The following is a 20,227-nucleotide window of genomic DNA, read 5'->3' as shown; positions in this document are numbered from 1 at the left end:
GATTACATCATTCAATCATATCAGCCTAATACTGGTATGACTGAATATGAGACAAGTAAAATAGTACACAAGTAATGTAAAGCAAGTGGTCAGCGAGCTGACTCTAGCATCATATATCTAACACATCAAGTAGCCAGTGATCTCATTCTAGCAGTGTATATCCAGTACAGCAAGTTTTTCACTGATCTGACTGTGGGTACTGTATATAGGTTAGTAATTGCCCACAAGATCAATGACAACAGAGACAGCAGCAGCAGTAGTAGTGCACTGTATATTCAATACAATTAATTGGTCAGTTTGCTGACTAATCCTATATATCCAACAGAGCACCAGCACCTGAAATAGTGGCCAGAAGAAAGGCAGCACCAAAGAAGATGAGCTGCCAAGCAGGCAAACCCTTTGAGATGATGAAAGCCTGAATGGTACATTTGTGAGGATCACCCCAGAGAGAGGAGGAGGATGATGACAAATACAAAGGAACTGGGCTGTCTGCAGAGTAGTGCCATAAGGCAAGTGGTGGAAAGTCTGCGAAGGTCCTGGACAGAACTGCAATGAATGGCAAGGTCCAGAGATGAACAGGGCTACCCTTGAGGCTGGCTCATGAGCTGAAAAGCATCACTAAATGGGACAGACAAAGAATAAGGCTGAGAAACCCATGCTCTATCCAAAACCCAACCTGGTCAGAGGCAGCAAACACAACTGGAGGAGGAGGAGGAAGAATGATGAGAGCTAAGACAATAACTAAAGCACTGGATGAAGAAGGGCCTGGCAGTCAGCAGAAGAGGTGAAGCTGAGAAAGAGGAAGTGTCCTCTCCCAGACAAGCAGCCCCTTTCAAAACTCACTGGAAGAGGAAGAAAATGATGAGTTACCACAGTCCCATCAATGGCTGGGAACAGGCCTTGTAAGAAGCAAAACAAGATGGAGGGGTTGGGGCCAATGAAACGCGCTAACCAGGCAAGGAACATCAAAAGAGACCAGAGAGAGCAAGCTGACTGAAGATTCACTAAAGGCAGTCACATGATAATACCAAGGGCTGCACCAAGGGATGTGGTAACTCGCTCATGAAACTTGATCTTGCGAACAAAACTTCAACTGTGATAAAATGAAAACATTATAGTTTCACATATTGTTGCTGCAGTGCTCAAAAGAAAAAAACAGAAATATACTATAACAAATAAGCTTTAAAGTTCATCAGGGCTATGCTGCTCATGTACAATACACACCATGATTTTAGACAGATACATAAGCATAGAAAGTCAAGCCAAAGGAGGAGGAGTAACATTTACAAATTACAGTATAGGAGCCCCTCATATACAGCACCTCTTTTTGGTACTACACATTTTTGTTGGTTTCAACTGGGTGGAACATAATAAATAATGGCTCAATCTGAAGCCAACGAAAATGCGGAACACTGAAAAGAAGGTGCTGTATATGTGCGGCCCTCCTGTACTTTATGGATACCAAACAAGTGACAATAAAAACCCGAAAAACCAAAAAATATAAAGCACTGGTATCCTGAATAGATGGGGGTACTACACTATACTAAATAAGCACAAAACCACAGTATTCTAAGTGCATATAGCCCTGCTGGAAACAAATGGTAAATAAAAGGAAAAATCAGGTTGGGTATTATAAATAGAACATTATGGCAATCTAAATGAAAGATAAGTAAAAATTTAGTTCCTATATCACTGTCCTGATTAAATTTTTATTAAACATTAAAATACATACCTTATTGTTATGTCTGCAATGATCTTTTGATACATTAAAGACAAAACATCTCACTGGAACATTCATTTTTTTAGCTACGTCAATATATCTCTTGCGAGATTCAACATCTGGGTTGGTGTTGTCAATTACCACATTATTTCCATCCTGTTCAAAAAAGTACAAATAAATTCTATCAGTCTTTAACTTTTTGTTAACATGTTGGCCGTCTCCCACCGAGGCAGGGTGACCCAAAAATGAAAGAAACACTTTCACCATCATTCACACATAATCACTCTTTGCAGAGGCACCTAGATACAACAGTTTAGATGTCACTCCAAACAGCCAATATCCCAAACCCCTCCTTTAAAGTGCAGGCATTGTACCTCCAACCTCCAGGACTCAAGTCTGGCTAACTGATTTCCCTGAGTCAGCAAAGTGTTTGCTCAGGACCCTACTATTATAATAGAGTATACAGTACCTCTGTAAAGGCTCTGGATTTTCTTTTGCACAATTTGCATTAAAGTACCTAGTGTTGATCTGCTGCATATTGACTGCTTAGTTGCTAGTTAACAGGTTTAGTTTTAGTATATCAGTGATTACATGCAAATACACTACAGTGTATGTTTACAACTGATAGTAAAATCAGATAGTTGACAAAATTTGAGCATCCTCCTAGAGGTTATAAACTAAGATTTCACTGTCAAATAAATTAAATTCAATAAGTAATTAGTAAATTAAAAATCACTACAGCAAACAGTGTTATGACAATGCATGCAGATGGCTAGTTTAACCCTTAAACGGTCCACACGTATATATACGTTTCCTTTGTCATTCATTCAACATTGGCACGATAAGCCTGAGTCGCCTAGACATGCGAGAATGGGTGTGCGCACTCACTGTTCGCCATACGAAAAAAATTGGGGACACCTGGGTACCATATGCTCATTTTTCCTATTAAAAAATAAAACAATTTTTTTTTCTCTCAACAAATTTGGGGCGCTACGTGAGAGAACGTATATATACGTTTAGACCGTTTAAGGGTTAAAGTATGTACTGCCGTAAATTGGGAGAGGCATCCTTAAGGTACTGTACTCATAAAATGAAGTGGAAAAAATAAATATATTTTTTTTAACATGTCGGCCATTTCCCAGGGTGACCCAAAAAGAAGGAAAAAAACTTTCATCATTCAACACTTTCACCATCACTCATACATAAACACTGTCTTTGCAGAGGCACTCAGATATGACAGTTTAGATGTCCCTCCAAACTGCCAATATCCCAAACCCCTCCTTTAAAGTGCAGGCATTGTACTTCCCACTTCCAGGACTCGAGTCCGGCTAACTGGTTTCCCTGAATCCCTTCACAAAATATTACCTTGTTCACACTCCAACAACTCGTCAGGTCCCAGAAACCATTCATCTCCATTCACTACTAACACGCCCATGCATGATTGCTGGAAGTCCAAGCCCCTCACCCACAAAACCTCCTCTACCCCCTCCCTTCAATGAATATCATTATTATGAGCCAGTTTGTAACCTTCATGGGGTAGGAAGGCACTTCCCTAACAAATCAAAGTTAAATATATTTAGTAAGACACATTCTTTAACCCTTTGAGGGTTTTGGCTGTACTAGTACGGCTTACGACCCAGGGTTTTTGACGTACTAGTACGCCTAAATTCTAGCGCCCTCAAATCTAGTGGGAGAAAGCTGGTAGGACTACATATGAAAGAATGGGTCTATGTGGTCAGTGTGCACAGTATAAAAAAAATCCTGCAGCACACAGTGCATAATGAGAAAGAAAAAACTTTGACCGTTTTTTTGGAATAAAACAGCGACTTTGCACTGTATTTTCGTATGGTATTTATTGTTGTATTCTAGTTTTCTTGGTCCTATTTTATAGAATGGAAAACATGTTACAGAAATTGAGATGATTTTGGCTGGTTTTACAATGAAAAGTACCTTGAAATTGAGCTCAAAGTAGCAGAAATGTTCGATTTTTACCGAAGTTCAAAAGTAAACAAATCATGCCAAGCGTCCAATACACGTCAAGTGGTGAGTCTAATATTCTTTCGCAAGTGCGCCAATATTATTTATACCATTTTTTACACTAATGCAGTAGTCTGCATAACAGTAAATCTTTTATTTTTTGTGAGAATAAAAATTCAAAGTGGAAAGCAAAAGAATGTAAGAGGGGCCTTGAGACATGACTAATGAACAGAGGAAATGTCATTTTAGTGCCAGGAATGTCTTTCTTGTTTATTCTGGACCCTATTCGGAAATTGGCATCTTTTGAAATTTGTGTGAAATCGGCAAAAATTGCTAAATTCTGACCATTGTACTGGATAGATGAAATTGGTAAATGGGTGGTTTCTTGCACTCATTCGATAGAAAAAATGGAATTCTAGCGAAATATTTATGTTTTTTGTCGACTAGTACAGTGGAGTTGGCCGAAAATGGAGCACAAAGTGGGCAAAATCGCCAATGCGTAAACATCGCCGAGACCGCTAACTTCGCGAGAGCATAATTCCATAAGTTTTCCATCAAATTTCATACTTTTGGTGTCATTTTGATCGGGAAAAGATTCTCTATCTTTTCAAAAGAAAAAATAATTTTTTTTTTTAATTTGGCCGACCCTGAGAACCAGTCTCGGAGAGGGCCTGTCGACCCTCAAAGGGTTAATAATGCCTTTCATATACTGTAGCATCACAAATAACTGATACACCAAATAAAAACAACAAAGAAATCAATAAGAATTTACAAAGAAACACCCACTAAATATCTCCTTACGGGTTTAGCCAATTTTCTTACCTGAAGAGATGTTTCCATGACAGAAAGGCATTTTTGCCAAGATCCTAAACTGTCACGATTGGCTTGTACATATCCTAGAGGAGCAAAATGTTTTGTTGAGAGGAAACTCTTGCCTGAGCCAGGATATCCCACAAATATGATAACCTTAGTACAAAAGAAAGAAAAGTACATGCTCTATTTAATGCAATAATTATCTCAAATTACTTAAAAGTGCTGAAACCTTTGATTCATTAAGTATTAGTAAGCCTTTGCATGACTCATACTCCAATTCATTCTTTGCCTTACTAATACAGTATCTCAACCATGGTTTCACAACACTTCTCTGTAATTAACATAAGTTGGATGACCGAATAACAATTATAACCCCACACTTATTGTTCTACTCCCAATTCTTTACTCCTTGTATACAGCACTTAACATTAAAGCTGCAATATTAAAAAAACACGTTTGATGAACTGAAGTTAATTGGTTAACGTAAATCCAGTAAATCTTGTTATACAAATTAAGACATGTGCAAGCAGAGGAATGTTTGCCATAAAATACATGTTATGCAATGACAACTTATATCATACCATAAGTAATAATATCAGGAGCAAGGGGCTAGTAACCCCTTCTCCTGTATAAAATAATAAGTTTAAAAATAAAGATTTTTTTTTTTGGGGGGGTCACCCTGCTTTGGTGGGATATGGCTGGTTTGTTAAAGAAAAAATAGTAGTAATAATATATTTAGCTAACAATATACTGTATAAAATTAACACTCGCCAAAATTGGTGGGCAAGCTTGACTTGGTAGTGATATATGATAAAATATTAGTATATATGGGTGAATGAGAGGGACAAGATTTATACTGCATGTTCTTATGCCTCTTAAACCTGACAAAACGCTTCAGACTTGCAACAAACTTTTCAGACGTGATAACCCCTTCCGCACATTAGTTATACGTAGCATGTGGTATCCCTTCTAAACAATGTAGCTAAATGTGTGGATGCTAAACAAGACTAATCTGGCAGCCATCAGAAGCACATTGGCTTAATTTTGAAAGACTGACCTCAGCCTCATTCTTTCATAACACACTATTCACTTATTATTGTGGCTCCTATCATGTTACTTTAATAAACTATAAAAGTAACCAAACAAAGAGCCAAAAACATAAAATAAATGATTATGATAAAGTCACAACCAAGAAAAAAATCCATGAAAGGAAGACGGTTGGTAGTGAGGTTATGCCTCCTTATCAAACATTTAAAAGATTTTACATTTACCAAATTTTTGTTAAGCATGGAAAATTCAATCTCAAGTAGTATTTAAAAGTTTCTGAATATTCCTCGTATTTAAAATTTTGTCTGGATAAGTCAATAACCTGTCATCTATATCCACTTTAACACTATCATCACTATTTACTGTAATAATAAAATTTTATTTTTAATGAAATGGGTAATCAGTTTCTCAGCAAAATTTACATATGGTACATCACTATGGATAATTTTTTTCATCTACTTACCTCAAGATTATGCTTAGGAACTTTTGTAGATGGTGGATCAAATAATGAAACTGACTCATCCACAGCACGAGGATCAAACTCTGGCATGTTGTATTTCTGAGTTTTAACTCCTGAAAAGACAAACATAAATACACATATCATGTTGTATTTTATTTAGTCTCTTATTAATTCAGTATTATATGAAAATACAGTCTGGCACCTTGTTTGCCAGTCTAATTCAAAGGGGGCTTAAATGCAATTCGAAATAGGTGATCAAAATACCCTGAAAAAAAAAAAAAAAAAGAGGGAAAAGGCTGTAGGCCCAGACAAATTAGCCCCGTTTTTGAGAAGATGTGCAGACCCGCTAGGGACTCCTCGCTCTTTCAGCACTGCCTAGTACAGTTAAATGGCCCCCTCCATGGAAAAAGGGAAAATTAGTCCCTGTTCACAAAAGAAGAGCAGAGCGAAATCAACTTCTGGGAAGTGTCCTCCCGTCAATCACTGGTAAGATCCCTTTGGTAATCTCAAAACAAATGACAGATTTTTGACTACCACTCACTCTTTGTGATCGTCAATATGCTTAGGAAAGTTACTCTGCCTAGTTTTTAAAACCCCTCCACTAAATGGCACCCGTCACTGGATGAATCCAAAGTCAGCTGTGTGGTAGCACTGGACATTGCTGGCGCTTTCGACCGGGTGTGGCACCAGGGCCTCTTAGCAAAACTTCAAGCACTGGGAATTGCAGGCTCTACGCTATGTCTCCTCAGTGATTACCTTCATGGTAGATCTCTAGTGTAGTCCTCAATGGAGCGGAATCAGCAAGGCATCCTATTGGGGCAAGCGTTCCACAAGGAAGTGTGCTGGGTCCACTGTTATGGAATGTCTACTTCAACGACCTTCTTCATCTCATCCCAGAATCACCGCATATGCAGGCGACTGTACACTGACATTCACTTATCCAAGAGAAGAAATGCCAGCTGCTCTAGCTACATCAATCACCAGCTGAGAGCTATATCAGCTTGGGGAAATAGATGGCAAGTAACATTTGCACCTGAAAACGCAAAATGATGTTAGTCTCTAGGCACCATGATGGTAATGCTGGCGCAGTAGTAAGGATGAATGGGACGATGTTGGCACCTGGAGAAGAAGTTGATATCCTTGGGGTGAAATTGACTCCAAACTAACCATGAAGAACCATGTTGTAAATCTTGCAAACAAGGCAGCCAGGAAGCTTACAGCACTGCCGTATCTCGCATCTGCTTGACAGTAGGGGTTGCAAGATCCTGACGAGGCACAATCGCTCACACCTTGAGTATGCTCCACTTTCTTGGTTTGCCTGCCCCCTCTCATCTGCGACTGCTTGACAGAGTAGAGAACAGAGCAAGACGTCTCATCTCTCGCCTGGACCCATCCTGGATAGATCTGTCATTTCAGCAGAGCCTTCAACATAGGAGGGATGTGGGTGGCCTTACTGTTATGTACAAGGCCAATATTGTCAAAATAACACACTTGGATCCACTTCGAGGACAGCGTGAAACAAGCTTTTATGCCACAAGACGGGCAGAAAGCAGCAACTTCACTCTGGCTGTACCCTTCTCCAGAACATCACTCCATCTGAGATCATACATACCCAGGATGACTCGAGTATGGAACACATTCGTACAGCATAATGATGTCCAGATAACGTCAGTTGATCAAATGAAAATGCTGGCCCACAGATGGCTCCAACTTCATCCTGTTCCCTACTTGTATGTCTCATAACAAAATGCTTTCAAATGAGCTGATGTAGGTAACAGCTCTTAGCTTGCCAATAAAGTTAGGAATCCTTAACCTGTAAATAGCTGTCAATAAAGCTAGGATCCTTAACCTTGTCAAACCCTGTGTAAAAAAAATAAAAAAAAAAAAAAAAAAAAAAAAAAAGAGGAAGAGAGAGAGGGAGAGAGAGAGAGAGAGAGAGAGAGAGAGAGAGAGAGAGAGAGAGAGAGAGAGAGAGAGCCAAAATGCAAGTTCCTGATCCAGCAAGGACCCTCCTTGGCTAGCTGCAAGAACTGTGTCAAAACTGTCAGTGGTGACAATAAGGCAGGAGGAGGTGCATTTCCTTCTTAAATCACTTGACCAAGAAAAGGCTGTGGGCCCAGACAAGTTGAGCCCAAGATTGTTGAGAAGATGTGCAGACCAGCTAGCAGCACCTCTAACTCGCATCTTTCAGCACTGCCTAGTACAGTGTAAATGGCCCTCTCCATGGAAAGAGGCAAATGTAGTCCCTGTTCACAAAAAGAAGAGCAGAGCAGAAATCAGCAACTACAGACCAGTGTCACTCCTGTCAATCACTGGTAAGATCCTTGAGACAATAATCTCAAGACAAATGACAGATTTTTTTGACTACCACTCACTACTTTGTGATCGTCAATATGGCTTCAGGAAAGGTTACTCTGCTGCTGATCTGTTGTTAAACCTCTCCACTAAGTGGCACCAGTCACTGGATGAATCCAAAGTCAGCTGTGTGGTAGCACTGGACATTGCTGGCGCTTTCGACCGGGTGTGGCACCAGGGCCTCTTAGCAAAACTTCAAGCACTGGGAATTGCAGGCTCTACGCTATGTCTCCTCAGTGATTACCTTCATGGTAGATCTCTAAGTGTAGTCCTCAATGGAACGGAATCAGCAAGGCATCCTATTGGGGCAAGCGTTCCACAAGGAAGTGTGCTGGGTCCACTGTTATGGAATGTCTACTTCAACGACCTTCTTCATCTCATCCCAGAATCACATGCATATGCAGACGACTGTACACTGACATTCACTTATCCAAGAGAAGAAATGCCAGCTGCTCTAAGCTACATCAATCACCAGCTGAGAGCTATATCAGCTTGGGGAAATAGATGGCAAGTAACATTTGCACCTGAAAAAACGCAAATGATGTTCGTCTCTAGGCACCATGATGGTAATGCTGGCGCAGTAGTAAGGATGAATGGGACGATGTTGGCACCTGGAGAAGAAGTTGATATCCTTGGGGTGAAATTTGACTCCAAACTAACCATGAAGAACCATGTTGTAAATCTTGCAAACAAGGCAGCCAGGAAGCTTACAGCACTTCGCCGTATCTCGCATCTGCTTGACAGTAGGGGTTGCAAGATCCTGTACGAGGCACAAGTACGCTCACACCTTGAGTATGCTCCACTTTCTTGGTTTGCCTGCCCCCCCTCTCATCTGCGACTGCTTGACAGAGTAGAGAACAGAGCAAGACGTCTCATCTCTCGCCTGGACCCATCCTGGATAGATCTGTCATTTCAGCAGAGCCTTCAACATAGGAGGGATGTGGGTGGCCTTACTGTTATGTACAAGGCCAATATTGTCAAAATACCACACTTGGATCCACTTCGAGGACAGCGTGAAACAAGCTTTTATGCCACAAGACGGGCAGAAAGCAGCAACTTCACTCTGGCTGTACCCTTCTCCAGAACATCACTCCATCTGAGATCATACATACCCAGGATGACTCGAGTATGGAACACATTCGTACAGCATAATGATGTCAACGAGATAACGTCAGTTGATCAAATGAAAATGCTGGCCCACAGATGGCTCCAACTTCATCCTGTTCCCTACTTGTATGTCTCATAACAAAAATGCTTTCAAATGAGCTGATGTAGGTAACAGCTCTTAGCTTGCCAATAAAGTTAGGAATCCTTAACCTGTAAATAGCTGTCAATAAAGCTAGGGATCCTTAACCTTGTCAAACCCTGTAAAAAAAAAAAAAAAAAAAAAAAAAAAAAAAAAAAAAAAAAAGAGAGAGAGCGGGAGAGAGAGAGAGAGCGGGAGAGAGAGAGAGAGAGGGAGCGAGAGAGAGAGAGAGAGAGAGAGAGAGAGAGAGCGGGAGAGAGAGAGAGAAGAGAGGAATGGTCAGGGCTTGGACATACAGGAGGCATGTGTGAGCATGTTAGATAGGAGTGAAGAGACGAAGTGAACAGAGACGAATGGTTCTGGGGACTTGATGAGCTGATGGAGTGTGAGCAGGGTAATATTTTATGAAGGGATTCAGGGAAACTGGTTAGGGAAAGCACAAAACCCTAAGGGTCATACAGTGTCTGCAGAATTAGGAAGCAATACGGTTTGATAAAAGGAAGAAGAGGATTGGTTCAATGTTTTTGATCATCAGTGCCTCATTGGCATCAAAGCACTGTGAGGGGATTAATATCAGAAGCAAACTTTAAGAGACAAAACCTTACAAATCAAATAAAGTATGGTATTTCTCACTAATTTCTTTATCCGTAAGCCATGCGTGTCTTAGGAGGCGACTAAAATGCTGGGAGCAAGGGGCTAGTAACCCCTTCTCCTGTATACATTACTAAATTTACAAGGCGAAACTTTCGTTTTTCCTTTTGGACCACCCCACCTCAGTAGGATATGGCTGGTGCGTTGAAAGAAAGATTTCTCACTAATATACCAGCCATCTTCTACTGAGGTAAGCTGGCCCCAAAAAAAATAAAAGAAGAAACACATTCGTCATCATTCATTCAATCACTGTCCTGCCAAAATGAGTTAACATTTCAGTTCAAATTACTCCTCCAAACTACAAAACACTCACCCCCTCTCTACAGTTAGGCACTGTATTTCCCACCTCCAGGACTAAAGTCTACCTAACCAATTTCCCTGAATCCTTTCATAAATGTTACCTTGCTCACATTCAGGAAGCACATGTAGTCATAAGAACCATGTGCATCCACCCTCTCCGATCTAACGTGTTCACTCAAGCCTGATGGATACTCATGCCCCTATTTTAACATAATTATGTATTTTACTATACACCAGTCTATCACTGAACCCCATAATTCATGGGGTTAGGTTCATGGAGGTGACAGAAATTCTGAAGCTGCAAATTAGAGGAACTTTTGCATTTCTGAATTATTTTAAGCCATGGCACTTTAAATATTATTCTAATCTGTTAAATACTGACATTCATAGAAAAAAAACAAGCACACTTTGAATGAAATCCTATGGATAGTTTTCACTTTATGAGATGTGTGCCTAGAAAAAAAAAAAAGACAATGAGCACCAAGAAAAATATAAAAAATAAGAGATCCATCAACAAAATAACCTTCAGTAAAAATGTATAATCAAATAATAGATTACAAATCATATAAATGTCCTGGTTTAACTACAGGGAATGAAAACCAACTTTCTTGCACCAGGAGTCTTAAGAAATGAGACAGGGTCTACTTGGAGAAAGTTTCAGTCACTATCAGTTACTTACCCAAGAAGTGCTCCTCAGGAGTGAAAAATTGTATGCCCATGTTGAGAGCAAAAAGGCGATCCGAAAAGGAGAAATCTTTTTTTTTCTTTCCTTCTGCAGGTCTGCCAGCAGCATCACCTATGAACATACTCTCTTTCATGTCAATATCCACACCTCCATTTGCCTGTAACAAAAATTAAATGTATAATATCTCTGTATTACATATTACTGTATCAATAATTTATTATTCAATAACTGTGTCAGTCACTGAAATGGCAGCCCTTAGAAAATATACAAACTTTGACACCTCAATAATTATTATTGTAAAATAATAATATACGTCCTAGGTAGTAGGTTGGTAGACAGCAACCACCCAGGGAGGTACTACCGTCCTGCCAAGTGAGCGTAAAACAAAAGCCTGTAATTGTTTTACATGATGGTAGGATTGTTGGTGTCCTTTTTTCTGTCTCATAAACATGCAAGATTTCAGGTATGTCTTGCTACTTCTACTTACACTTAGGTCACACTACACATACATGTACTAGCATATATATAAACACACCCCTCTGGGTTTTCTATTTTCTTTCTAGTTCTTGTTCTTGTTTATTTCCTCTTATCTCCATGGGGAAGTGGAACAGAATTCTTCCTCTGTAAGCCATGTGTGTTGTAAGAGGCGACTAAAATGCCGGGAGCAAGGGGCTAGTAACCCCTTCTACCGTATAAATTACTAAATTTAAAGAGAAACTTGTTTTTCTTTTTGGGCCACCCCGCCTCCGTGGGATACGGCCAGTTTGTTGAAAGAAGAAAGAATAATATATGTATTTTCACAAGAGTCTGTACTGTATGTGAAAAAGTTATAAATGTCCACAGCATTTCAGGCAGACTTAAAATAAGCACTAAGCTATACCACTGATATTGAACAATTTAGAAAATTTAATAGATTGTGGGTTATCTGAGCATAATAAACAGTTAAAGCTGCAATACAGAGGGTTAGGTGGCACAACACAAATGAAAATAATAACATAACTGATAAAAGAAATGCAATGGCAATTGTATTGACTTGAATCTTTACTACACCTGTTAATATTTTTCTTTACTAAGCTCACAAGCTGGAACAGCTTCACATGATATGTAATTTATAAAGCCTATAAGATAAGTACATACAGCATTTTTATAACCCACTGGTTGTCTCCCACTGAGGCAGAGGTGACCAAAATAAAGAGGAAACACATTAACTGTTACTAATTCAATCTCTCATATAAGAACAGATTACTATTATTATTAATTATTATTATTATATTCACGAGGAAGTGCTAAATCTAGAGGTCATAGAGGCACTAGTACAAACAAATAAGAAATCTGATTGCATGTACAATAAATCAATAATTACCTCGTTTTTTAAAAAATTCCACATGCCTAAAGCAGGCTTCCTGTAATTTCCTTTCCCAGTTGACACAAATACTTGGAAAGGCACTCCAAACTTACTGATGATGTTGCTGATCTTTTTCTGCACTCCTGCAACTGTGTGCTTTCCAGCAGCTGTAAATGACAAGCCACTGTAAATGAGATATTGTAAATAATAAAATGTCTGTAATGACTGGCAGTTCTCAATGATAAACTATTGTAATGATAAGTGGCTGTAAGGCTGTTGTAAATAAAAATATACTGTAAATGATAAATTGCTGTAAATAATAAGAAGAAATGATGTTAAATGACAAATTGTTGTCAATGATAAGTTGATGTAAGCAATTAGATGTTGGAGATGATAAACTGTTGTAAATAAGCTGATGTAAGTGATAAAGTGCCATTAATGATAAATTATTGTAAATGAACACTAAATGGTAAACTGTTGTAAGTGATATAGTTGTAAATAATAAAACTGGTGTAAATAATATTGTTGTAAAAAGTACAGTAATTTTGTTCATTATTTCCAGCAGGTGGACTTATTGCATGTGAGTATTGTGGAAAGACAGACTACAGCAACATCATCCAAGTGGATATAATTTGCAGTATACTTTATATTTTTGTACAGTACTCTTTATATAGTACTCTACTATAAAAGTTCATAAAATTCAATCTATATTTATATTTTAAGGCTGAAAATTAAACATTTCCAAGTTTAACTGCAATGACCAGGAGTAATACATTATTAATGGTATACAATGCCTACACGGTGATAAATAAGACACATGTACAGCACTTTGATATCTTTATTGCAAAAATGTTTTACTTGTGCAACAGTCTTCTTCAGTTGAATACAGGTGAATATAACATTAGGGAAAGTAGTATTCATAAGATAAGATTTCGTTCGGATTTTTAACCCCAGAGGGTTAGCCACCCAGGATAACCCAAGAAAGTCAGTGCATCGTCAAGGACTGTCTAACTTATTTCCATTGTGGTCCTCAAATCTTGTCCCCCACAGTGCGACCCACACCAGTCAACTAACACCCAGGTACCTATTTGCTGCTAGGTGAACAGGGCAACAGGCGTAAGGAAACATGTCGAAATGTTTCCACCCACCGGGAATCGAACCCGGGCCCTTCATGTGTGAAGCGGGAGCTTTAGCCACCAGGCGGCGGCGGCTAGCGCCTGGCAGGTGGCGGCGGCGGCGGCGGCGGCGGCGGCGGCGGCGGCGGCAGTGGCGGCGGTGGCGGCGGTGGTGGTGGTGGTGGTGGTGGTGGTGGTGGTGGTGGTAGTGGTGGTAGTAGTAGTAGTAGTAGTAGTAGTAGTAGTAGTAGTGGTAGTAGTAGTAGTGGTAGTAGTAGTAGTGGTAGTAGTAGTAGTGGTAGTAGTAGTAGTGGTGGTAGTAGTGGCAGTAGTAGTAGTGGTAGTAGTAGTGGTGGTAGTAGTAGTAGTAGTAGTGGTGGTAGTGGTAGTAGTTGTAGTGGTAGTAGTAGTAGTGGTAGTAGTAGTAGTAGTAGTAGTGGTAGTAGTAGTGGTAGTAGTAGTGGTAGTAGTGGCAGTAGTGGTAGTAGTAGTAGTAGTAGTAGTAGTAGTAGTAGTAGTGGTAGTGGTAGTAGAAGTGGTAGTAGTAGTAGTAGTGGTGGTAGTAGTAGTAGTGGTAGTAGTAGTGGTAGTAGTGGTAGTGATAGTAGTGATAGTGGTAGTGATAGTGGTAGTAGTGGTAGTAGTAGTAGTAGTAGTGGTGGTATTAGTGGTAGTAGTGGTAGTGGTGGTAGTGGTGGTAATAGTGGTGGTAGTGGTAGTCATGGTAGTAGTAGTAGTGGTAGTAGTAGTAGTGGTAGTAGTAGTAGTGGTAGTAGTAGTGGTGGTAGTAGTAGTAGTGGTGGTAGTAGTAGTAGTGGTGGTGGTGGTGGTAGTAGTAGTAGTGGTGGTGGTAGTAGTAGTAGTGGTGGTAGTAGTAGTGGTGGTAGTAGTAGTGGTAACAGTAGTTGTGGTAGCAGTCGTAGTAGTAGTCACAGTCATCATCATCTTGAGGTGATCATTCCCTCAGCCTTAGTAGGAGGTGGGAGGGACTGACAGCCTTGAAACTACTACTACTACTACTACTGCCTCCAGCACTATATTCATCTGTATTCAAGTGAAAAAATCTGATGCACAGGCAAAATTTTATGGCAATGAAGATACCTAAGCACTGAACGTGTCTTTTTCAACAACCAAGAGCGCTGCACCTTTAATATTACATTAACCCGTAAACGGTCCAAACGTATATATACGTTTTTTCAACATTTGATAGTATATAAAAAAAGTAGATCCTTTTATTTTTTACATTTGAAAACATGTAAAAAACTTTGATCTACTTTTTTTTTGCTATATTTGAAAATATGTAAAAAACGTAGATCTACTTTTGGAGCACTACGCATGTGAACGTAGATCTGCTTGGACCGTTTACGGGTTAATAATCTTTCCTAACAAATGACACTTACCAATGCCTGCCTGATTAGTAAAGATGACTAATTTGTATCCATCTTCATGCAGCTGTTTAAGTTTGCCTGGAACTTCACTGTAAATAATCTTCCAGTCATCATAGTTGACAGCAAACACTTTGCCTGACTGTGTTGTGATCAGTGTACCATCCATATCATAGCCAGCAATCTGCGTTAGAAAAATTAAATCCTGCATTATTACCATTATTATATTAATAATGAAGAGCTAAACCCATATTGATTATACAGCAACAAAAAATAAATAAAAAAAAATTACAGTAATTAGTTAAAATAACATATGTAATATTGTCAAGATTATCATTACTACATTTATAGAGAAGTGCTAAACCCATAGAGGTCATACAGTGCCTGGGGATTGAAAGATAATAAGGTTTAATCCAAGGAAAGAGAAGAGTAGCTACACTTCCTCAGAGCAAGAGCCCCCTCACAAGTACGTGTCACATTTTTTTAATTTTCTAGACTTCTAAAAACAATCCCAACAAATTTTTGGGTTTAACTGTATGCCTTTTTTTACTAAGTGGTCATGAGAGCACCCCAATTTGGAATATGACACAATTACAATAAAAATTACTAGTTACTGTACTGTTTTAAAGTGCTTTCCTTAACCCTTAAACTATCCAAACGTAGATCTAAGTTTACTTGCGTAGCGCTCCGACGTAGATCTACGTTCGATTTCACGTGCTTTCTCATGTAAAAAAAAAATGTAGATCTACGTTCGGAGCGCTACACGAGTGAACATAGATCTACTTTTGGACAGTTTAAGAGTTAAATCTACAATATTTAGTTACTCTTATAACAATGTTTTTACATATTATTATTATAATCAAAAAGAAGCGCTAAGCCACAAGGGCTATACAGCTGTTTTTACATAAACATGAAAGATTAGCCATAATTTCTTGTCCTCACCATCAAATTTCTCTTTCATTATTGTAAGGAACATAAATCATTGCGTTCACTTCTTATTTATCAAAAATGTGCCATAAATTACAGCAATAATCCTCATTCATACCTTAGCTCTACCTTCCATATTCTTATTAAATACTAACAAAGATTCATTGTCATATTCCACCCAGCCTTCATCTTCATTTTCAGTTCCTGTCCTAGCTTTCTTTGCCTTGCTTCCATTTTCTTCTGCAGTATTTTTCTTTTTTCGTAGATACATCTCAATTCCAACTTCTCCAAGTGGTGTTTCCAGATCAGTTGTACAATTTTTCTTTTCAGGTGTAATGTCTGGAGGAGGGTCAAACTCTACTTGGTAATGGTATTCACCTAGCAGAACCTGATGAAAATATTAAAATACAAAATTATCATTAAATTCTGCAAGATTGACAACTGAAAAAAGTGAGAAATAGAAAAATAACTACTGGTTGTAAAAAAAGAGAGTACATAATCCCATTATGTTCCTTTAAAAAGGTTTTTTCTTTTTTAGGTGACTACAACAGGTAACAGCTAGATGGTCTAGCATAGTATTCGTAAGTAATCAGATACAGTATATATATACGTTAGGTTAGTGGATGAGTTTGGGAGTGTGTGTAAAGGTAGAAAGTTGAAAGTGAACATGGAATGAAAAAATATTGTAAACCGGGGGTCCACTGTATATATATATGTATATATATAATGGAGATATAAATAAGGAGGGGTAGGGGTCGGCCTAGGAAAGGTTGGAGGGATGGGGTAAAGGAGGTTTTGTGTGCGAGGGGCTTGGACTTCCAGCAGGCATGTGTGAGCGTGTTTGATAGGAGTGAATGGAGACAAATGGTTTTTAATACTTGACGTGCTGTTGGAGTGTGAGCAAAGTAACATTTATGAAGGGGTTCAGGGAAACTGGCAGGCCGGACTTGAGTCCTGGAGATGGGAAGTACAGTGCCTGCACTCTGAAGGAGGGGTGTTAATGTTGCAGTTTAAAAACTGTAGTGTAAAGCACCCTTCTGGCAAGACAGTGATGGAGTGAATGATGGTGAAAGTTTTTCTTTTTCGGGCCACCCTGCCTTGGTGGGAATTGGCCAGTGTGATAATAATAAAATAATAATAAATAAGGCAGAAAATATCTAACGAAAGCAAGATTCATAGCACTGGATTCACATTGGAATAATTTAGATTCAGAAAGGATACAGGAAGTCACTGGTTCTGTAATGAAGTTTTATATAAATGAGCGGAAAAAAATACAAGTAGTGGCACTGAATCCAACGCTTTGGGTAATTTTAAAAGTAAGTTTGAGAAGTGCAAAAGTAAGATTGGTTGGGTGCGAGTTGGAACTGCCAAGCAGGGGCCTGTAGGCCTACTACAATACTCCTCTATTCTTATGTTTTCTTAAAATTTACTTAAACTATTTCTTTGGAATGCATACTGTTCATTCTGCTGGAACCTAACATACATACAACTCTAGAATTTTCACATGAAATTCCTAACATCGCTGCTTTTCATGGATATAAAAAAAGCACACTATATAACTTATACCAGCATTAGTTACCCTACTTTGACACTCTTACCATAGTGTACTCATAAATCTGAAAATACCCAATACTGTAGTTCCTACAAGCCTCATCAACCATATTTTACTCATATAAATAGTCACTAAACAAATAAAAACTTACTTCAAGAATATCTTTGTGTTTCAAATTAGTTGTACTGCCAAAAAGAAGTGCTTTACCATTAACACCAGTCACATTGGGTCCAATCTGTCGTACAGTGACAGTGTACGTAGTATAATTTGCAAGCACCTCAACTGAAATGCAGAGCAAAATAACGTAACTAAATACATGTATTGGATTTAAAAATATAATCCTTTATATGGATGTAAATCTTTCAATACTGTACTTTGTTGCTAGTGGAATCTGACATTATGTAGAATCACCCAAGTATGTATGTAACACATGCACCCACACTCACACACATGCGCACACACGTGGGCTTGCAGATCAGTGGCAGACACAGCTTGGTTGATCAGGCACTCAACAGTGAGTCTGACCTCAGGCTGGGTTATGTGAGTAAAAGAACCAGTTCTATTTCCCGTTTTCCAAAAGCTAGTTATAAATATTATATTACATACAGTACTGTCTAAACATGGGCAAACGTACATATTCCATTTTAGTTTTTGGTTCTCATACTGAAATTTGGAGATACAGTATTCGTTTGACATACCTGTGATAGTTTTCAGAAGTTTTCCTACTTAAACAGCCTGGCCCTAGGCCAGGCCTGTCTGATGCTTGCCTGGTCTGACTTTTTTGGGTTATCCTAGGTAATTTACACACATTACTAGGTATGATAATTGTACTTACGTGTACCTGTACCTAAATAAACTTACTTACGAATTAGGTTTTTATTTTTTGCCCTAAGTGACTGTTTTGTTGAAAATATACAAAAGGTTTATATTTCAGACAACTGTACAATACATGGTACATCACATTTACATTTAAAAAAAAAAATTGTAATGATGAGGTACAATTCTCGCTTACTGAAACCTGTTCACTAATTACCAGTTTTACAAGTACTACACTATACACATATTGTAAAATTGTCCAGTGGAAATAAAAGTTTTTACAGTGTTATCATTTTTGTGTCAAACTACAGGATAACCCAATAAATAGTAATAATAATATAATAATAATAATAATAATAATAATAATAATAATTTTATTTGCACAAATACAAGGTATACAGGCCTATTTGACATCAATGGCATACTACTATCGAGAGATCCTTATTATGCAGAGAATTTCGGGCAAATTGGGTCAATTTTTCTCCCCTGGATGCAACCCACACCAGTCGGCTAACACCCAGGTACCTATGTTACTGCTAGGTGAACAGGAACAGCATGTGTCTTAAGGAAACAAGTTTTAATGTTTCCACCCATACCAGAAATCTAACCACGGACCTCAATGTGTGAACTGTTCACCGAAAGGTGAATAATTTGGCTTATTTCCAAAGAGATTCTTTCCCAGGATGCAACCCATAATATCTAACTTACTCCTAGGTACAGTACCTATTTACTGCTAAGTGAACAGGAGCAGTAATCTTCAAAATCATCTATAAATTTAACCTAAATACAATATAATTCTCATTACTATGGAATATTTCATTATAAATGTAAAACGTTGTTAAAGTCATCACTGGAACAGGTCTCTACAGCCAAATTATGAAAATAAATCACTGATTTTTGCTTGGGTTATCCTGGGTAATTTACACATATGTTACTATGCATGCCAACTGTACTTACGTTTTCCTGTACCTAAATAAACTCAAGTAAACAGGCAAGTAAGTAGGTACCTGGATGTTAGCCCACTGGTGTGGGTCGCATCCTGGGGGACAAGATTGAAGGACCCCAATGGAAATTAGACACAGTCCTTAATGACACAGTGACTCTCTTGGGTTATCCTGGGTGGCTAACCCTCCAAGTTAAAAATCCGAACAAAACCTTATCTTAAGCAAGCAAGCAAGCATATTCAGGCACAGGTACACATAAATAAAATTATCATACCAAGTGTAAATTACCGAGGAAAACCCTGAAGAAGTCAAAGTGAATTATTTCCAGTCTGGTCCTTGATAACTTACCTGGTAGTGGCACTGTTAAAACTGGCAGCTCCTGGCACTAGCAAGCAGATAAATAACATATCAATATCACCTGGACAACCGCAGCTATACAACTGTATATTGATGCCAGATTCACCATGTAAAAAAGTTACGAAGAGAAAAAATCTAAAAATGGTTTTACCAACTGTAATATAAATGTGTACACGGAGTCTGAGGACTCATATGGATGTTATGGGGAATATATTAAATTATGTAGACTTTATGATAACATAATAACTGAAAGAGTAACAATTTCATCATGATACTTGAAGCAGCAAGTTAGGACAAGACTTACCTTGATGCTTGGAACAACGTTTTGACTTTATCCTGGTTTCTTTTGATCTTCCTATAAGACAGGTTTGATTGTGAGGTAATACAATAGGTGAGCGAAGTTCCTTGAGACATTTAAGTACACAGTTACGAGCCATTATTTTACTGTTTATTTCTTTGTTGGGGGTTATTAAGGGTCACCAAAGATGACACTTTACTGATGCTTCTCTCCAGAGTCCGGGGAAAATATTAT

At 38.5% G+C, this 20,227-nt stretch overlaps 3 protein-coding genes across 3 annotated transcripts in view; 1 reads left to right on the top strand and 2 right to left on the bottom strand.

Moving 5' to 3' along the window:
• Positions 1-1,739, top strand: part of LOC138853817 (protein abrupt-like) — a 15,655-nt gene extending 13,916 nt beyond the window's left edge. Inside the window, exon 5 of the mRNA XM_070092859.1 lies at positions 326-1,739. The gene's annotated coding sequence lies outside the window, so the exon portion shown is untranslated. The remainder of the gene's footprint in view (positions 1-325) is intronic.
• The window catches only part of LOC128695832 (uncharacterized), a 134,251-nt gene that overhangs the window by 54,731 nt on the left and 59,293 nt on the right, over positions 1-20,227 (bottom strand). The gene's annotated exons all lie outside the window — the stretch shown is intronic.
• The window catches only part of PNKP (Polynucleotide kinase 3'-phosphatase), a 24,101-nt gene extending 3,874 nt beyond the window's left edge, over positions 1-20,227 (bottom strand). The window contains exons 1-9 of the mRNA XM_053786724.2: positions 20,000-20,227; positions 17,730-17,860; positions 16,145-16,414; positions 15,115-15,283; positions 12,618-12,766; positions 11,249-11,411; positions 6,021-6,130; positions 4,520-4,663; positions 1,733-1,876 (exon numbers count right to left, since the gene is read on the bottom strand). Of these exons, the coding sequence (XP_053642699.1) occupies positions 1,733-1,876; positions 4,520-4,663; positions 6,021-6,130; positions 11,249-11,411; positions 12,618-12,766; positions 15,115-15,283; positions 16,145-16,414; positions 17,730-17,860; positions 20,000-20,132 (1,413 nt within the window). The 5' untranslated portion in view covers positions 20,133-20,227. The remainder of the gene's footprint in view (positions 1-1,732; positions 1,877-4,519; positions 4,664-6,020; positions 6,131-11,248; positions 11,412-12,617; positions 12,767-15,114; positions 15,284-16,144; positions 16,415-17,729; positions 17,861-19,999) is intronic.

This window comes from Cherax quadricarinatus, chromosome 41, assembly GCF_038502225.1.
Source record: "Cherax quadricarinatus isolate ZL_2023a chromosome 41, ASM3850222v1, whole genome shotgun sequence".
NCBI classification, from domain to species: Eukaryota; Metazoa; Arthropoda; class Malacostraca; order Decapoda; family Parastacidae; genus Cherax; species Cherax quadricarinatus.
Note: the sequence above shows the minus strand (reverse complement) of the source record. Positions and strands in the feature narration are given on the sequence as shown.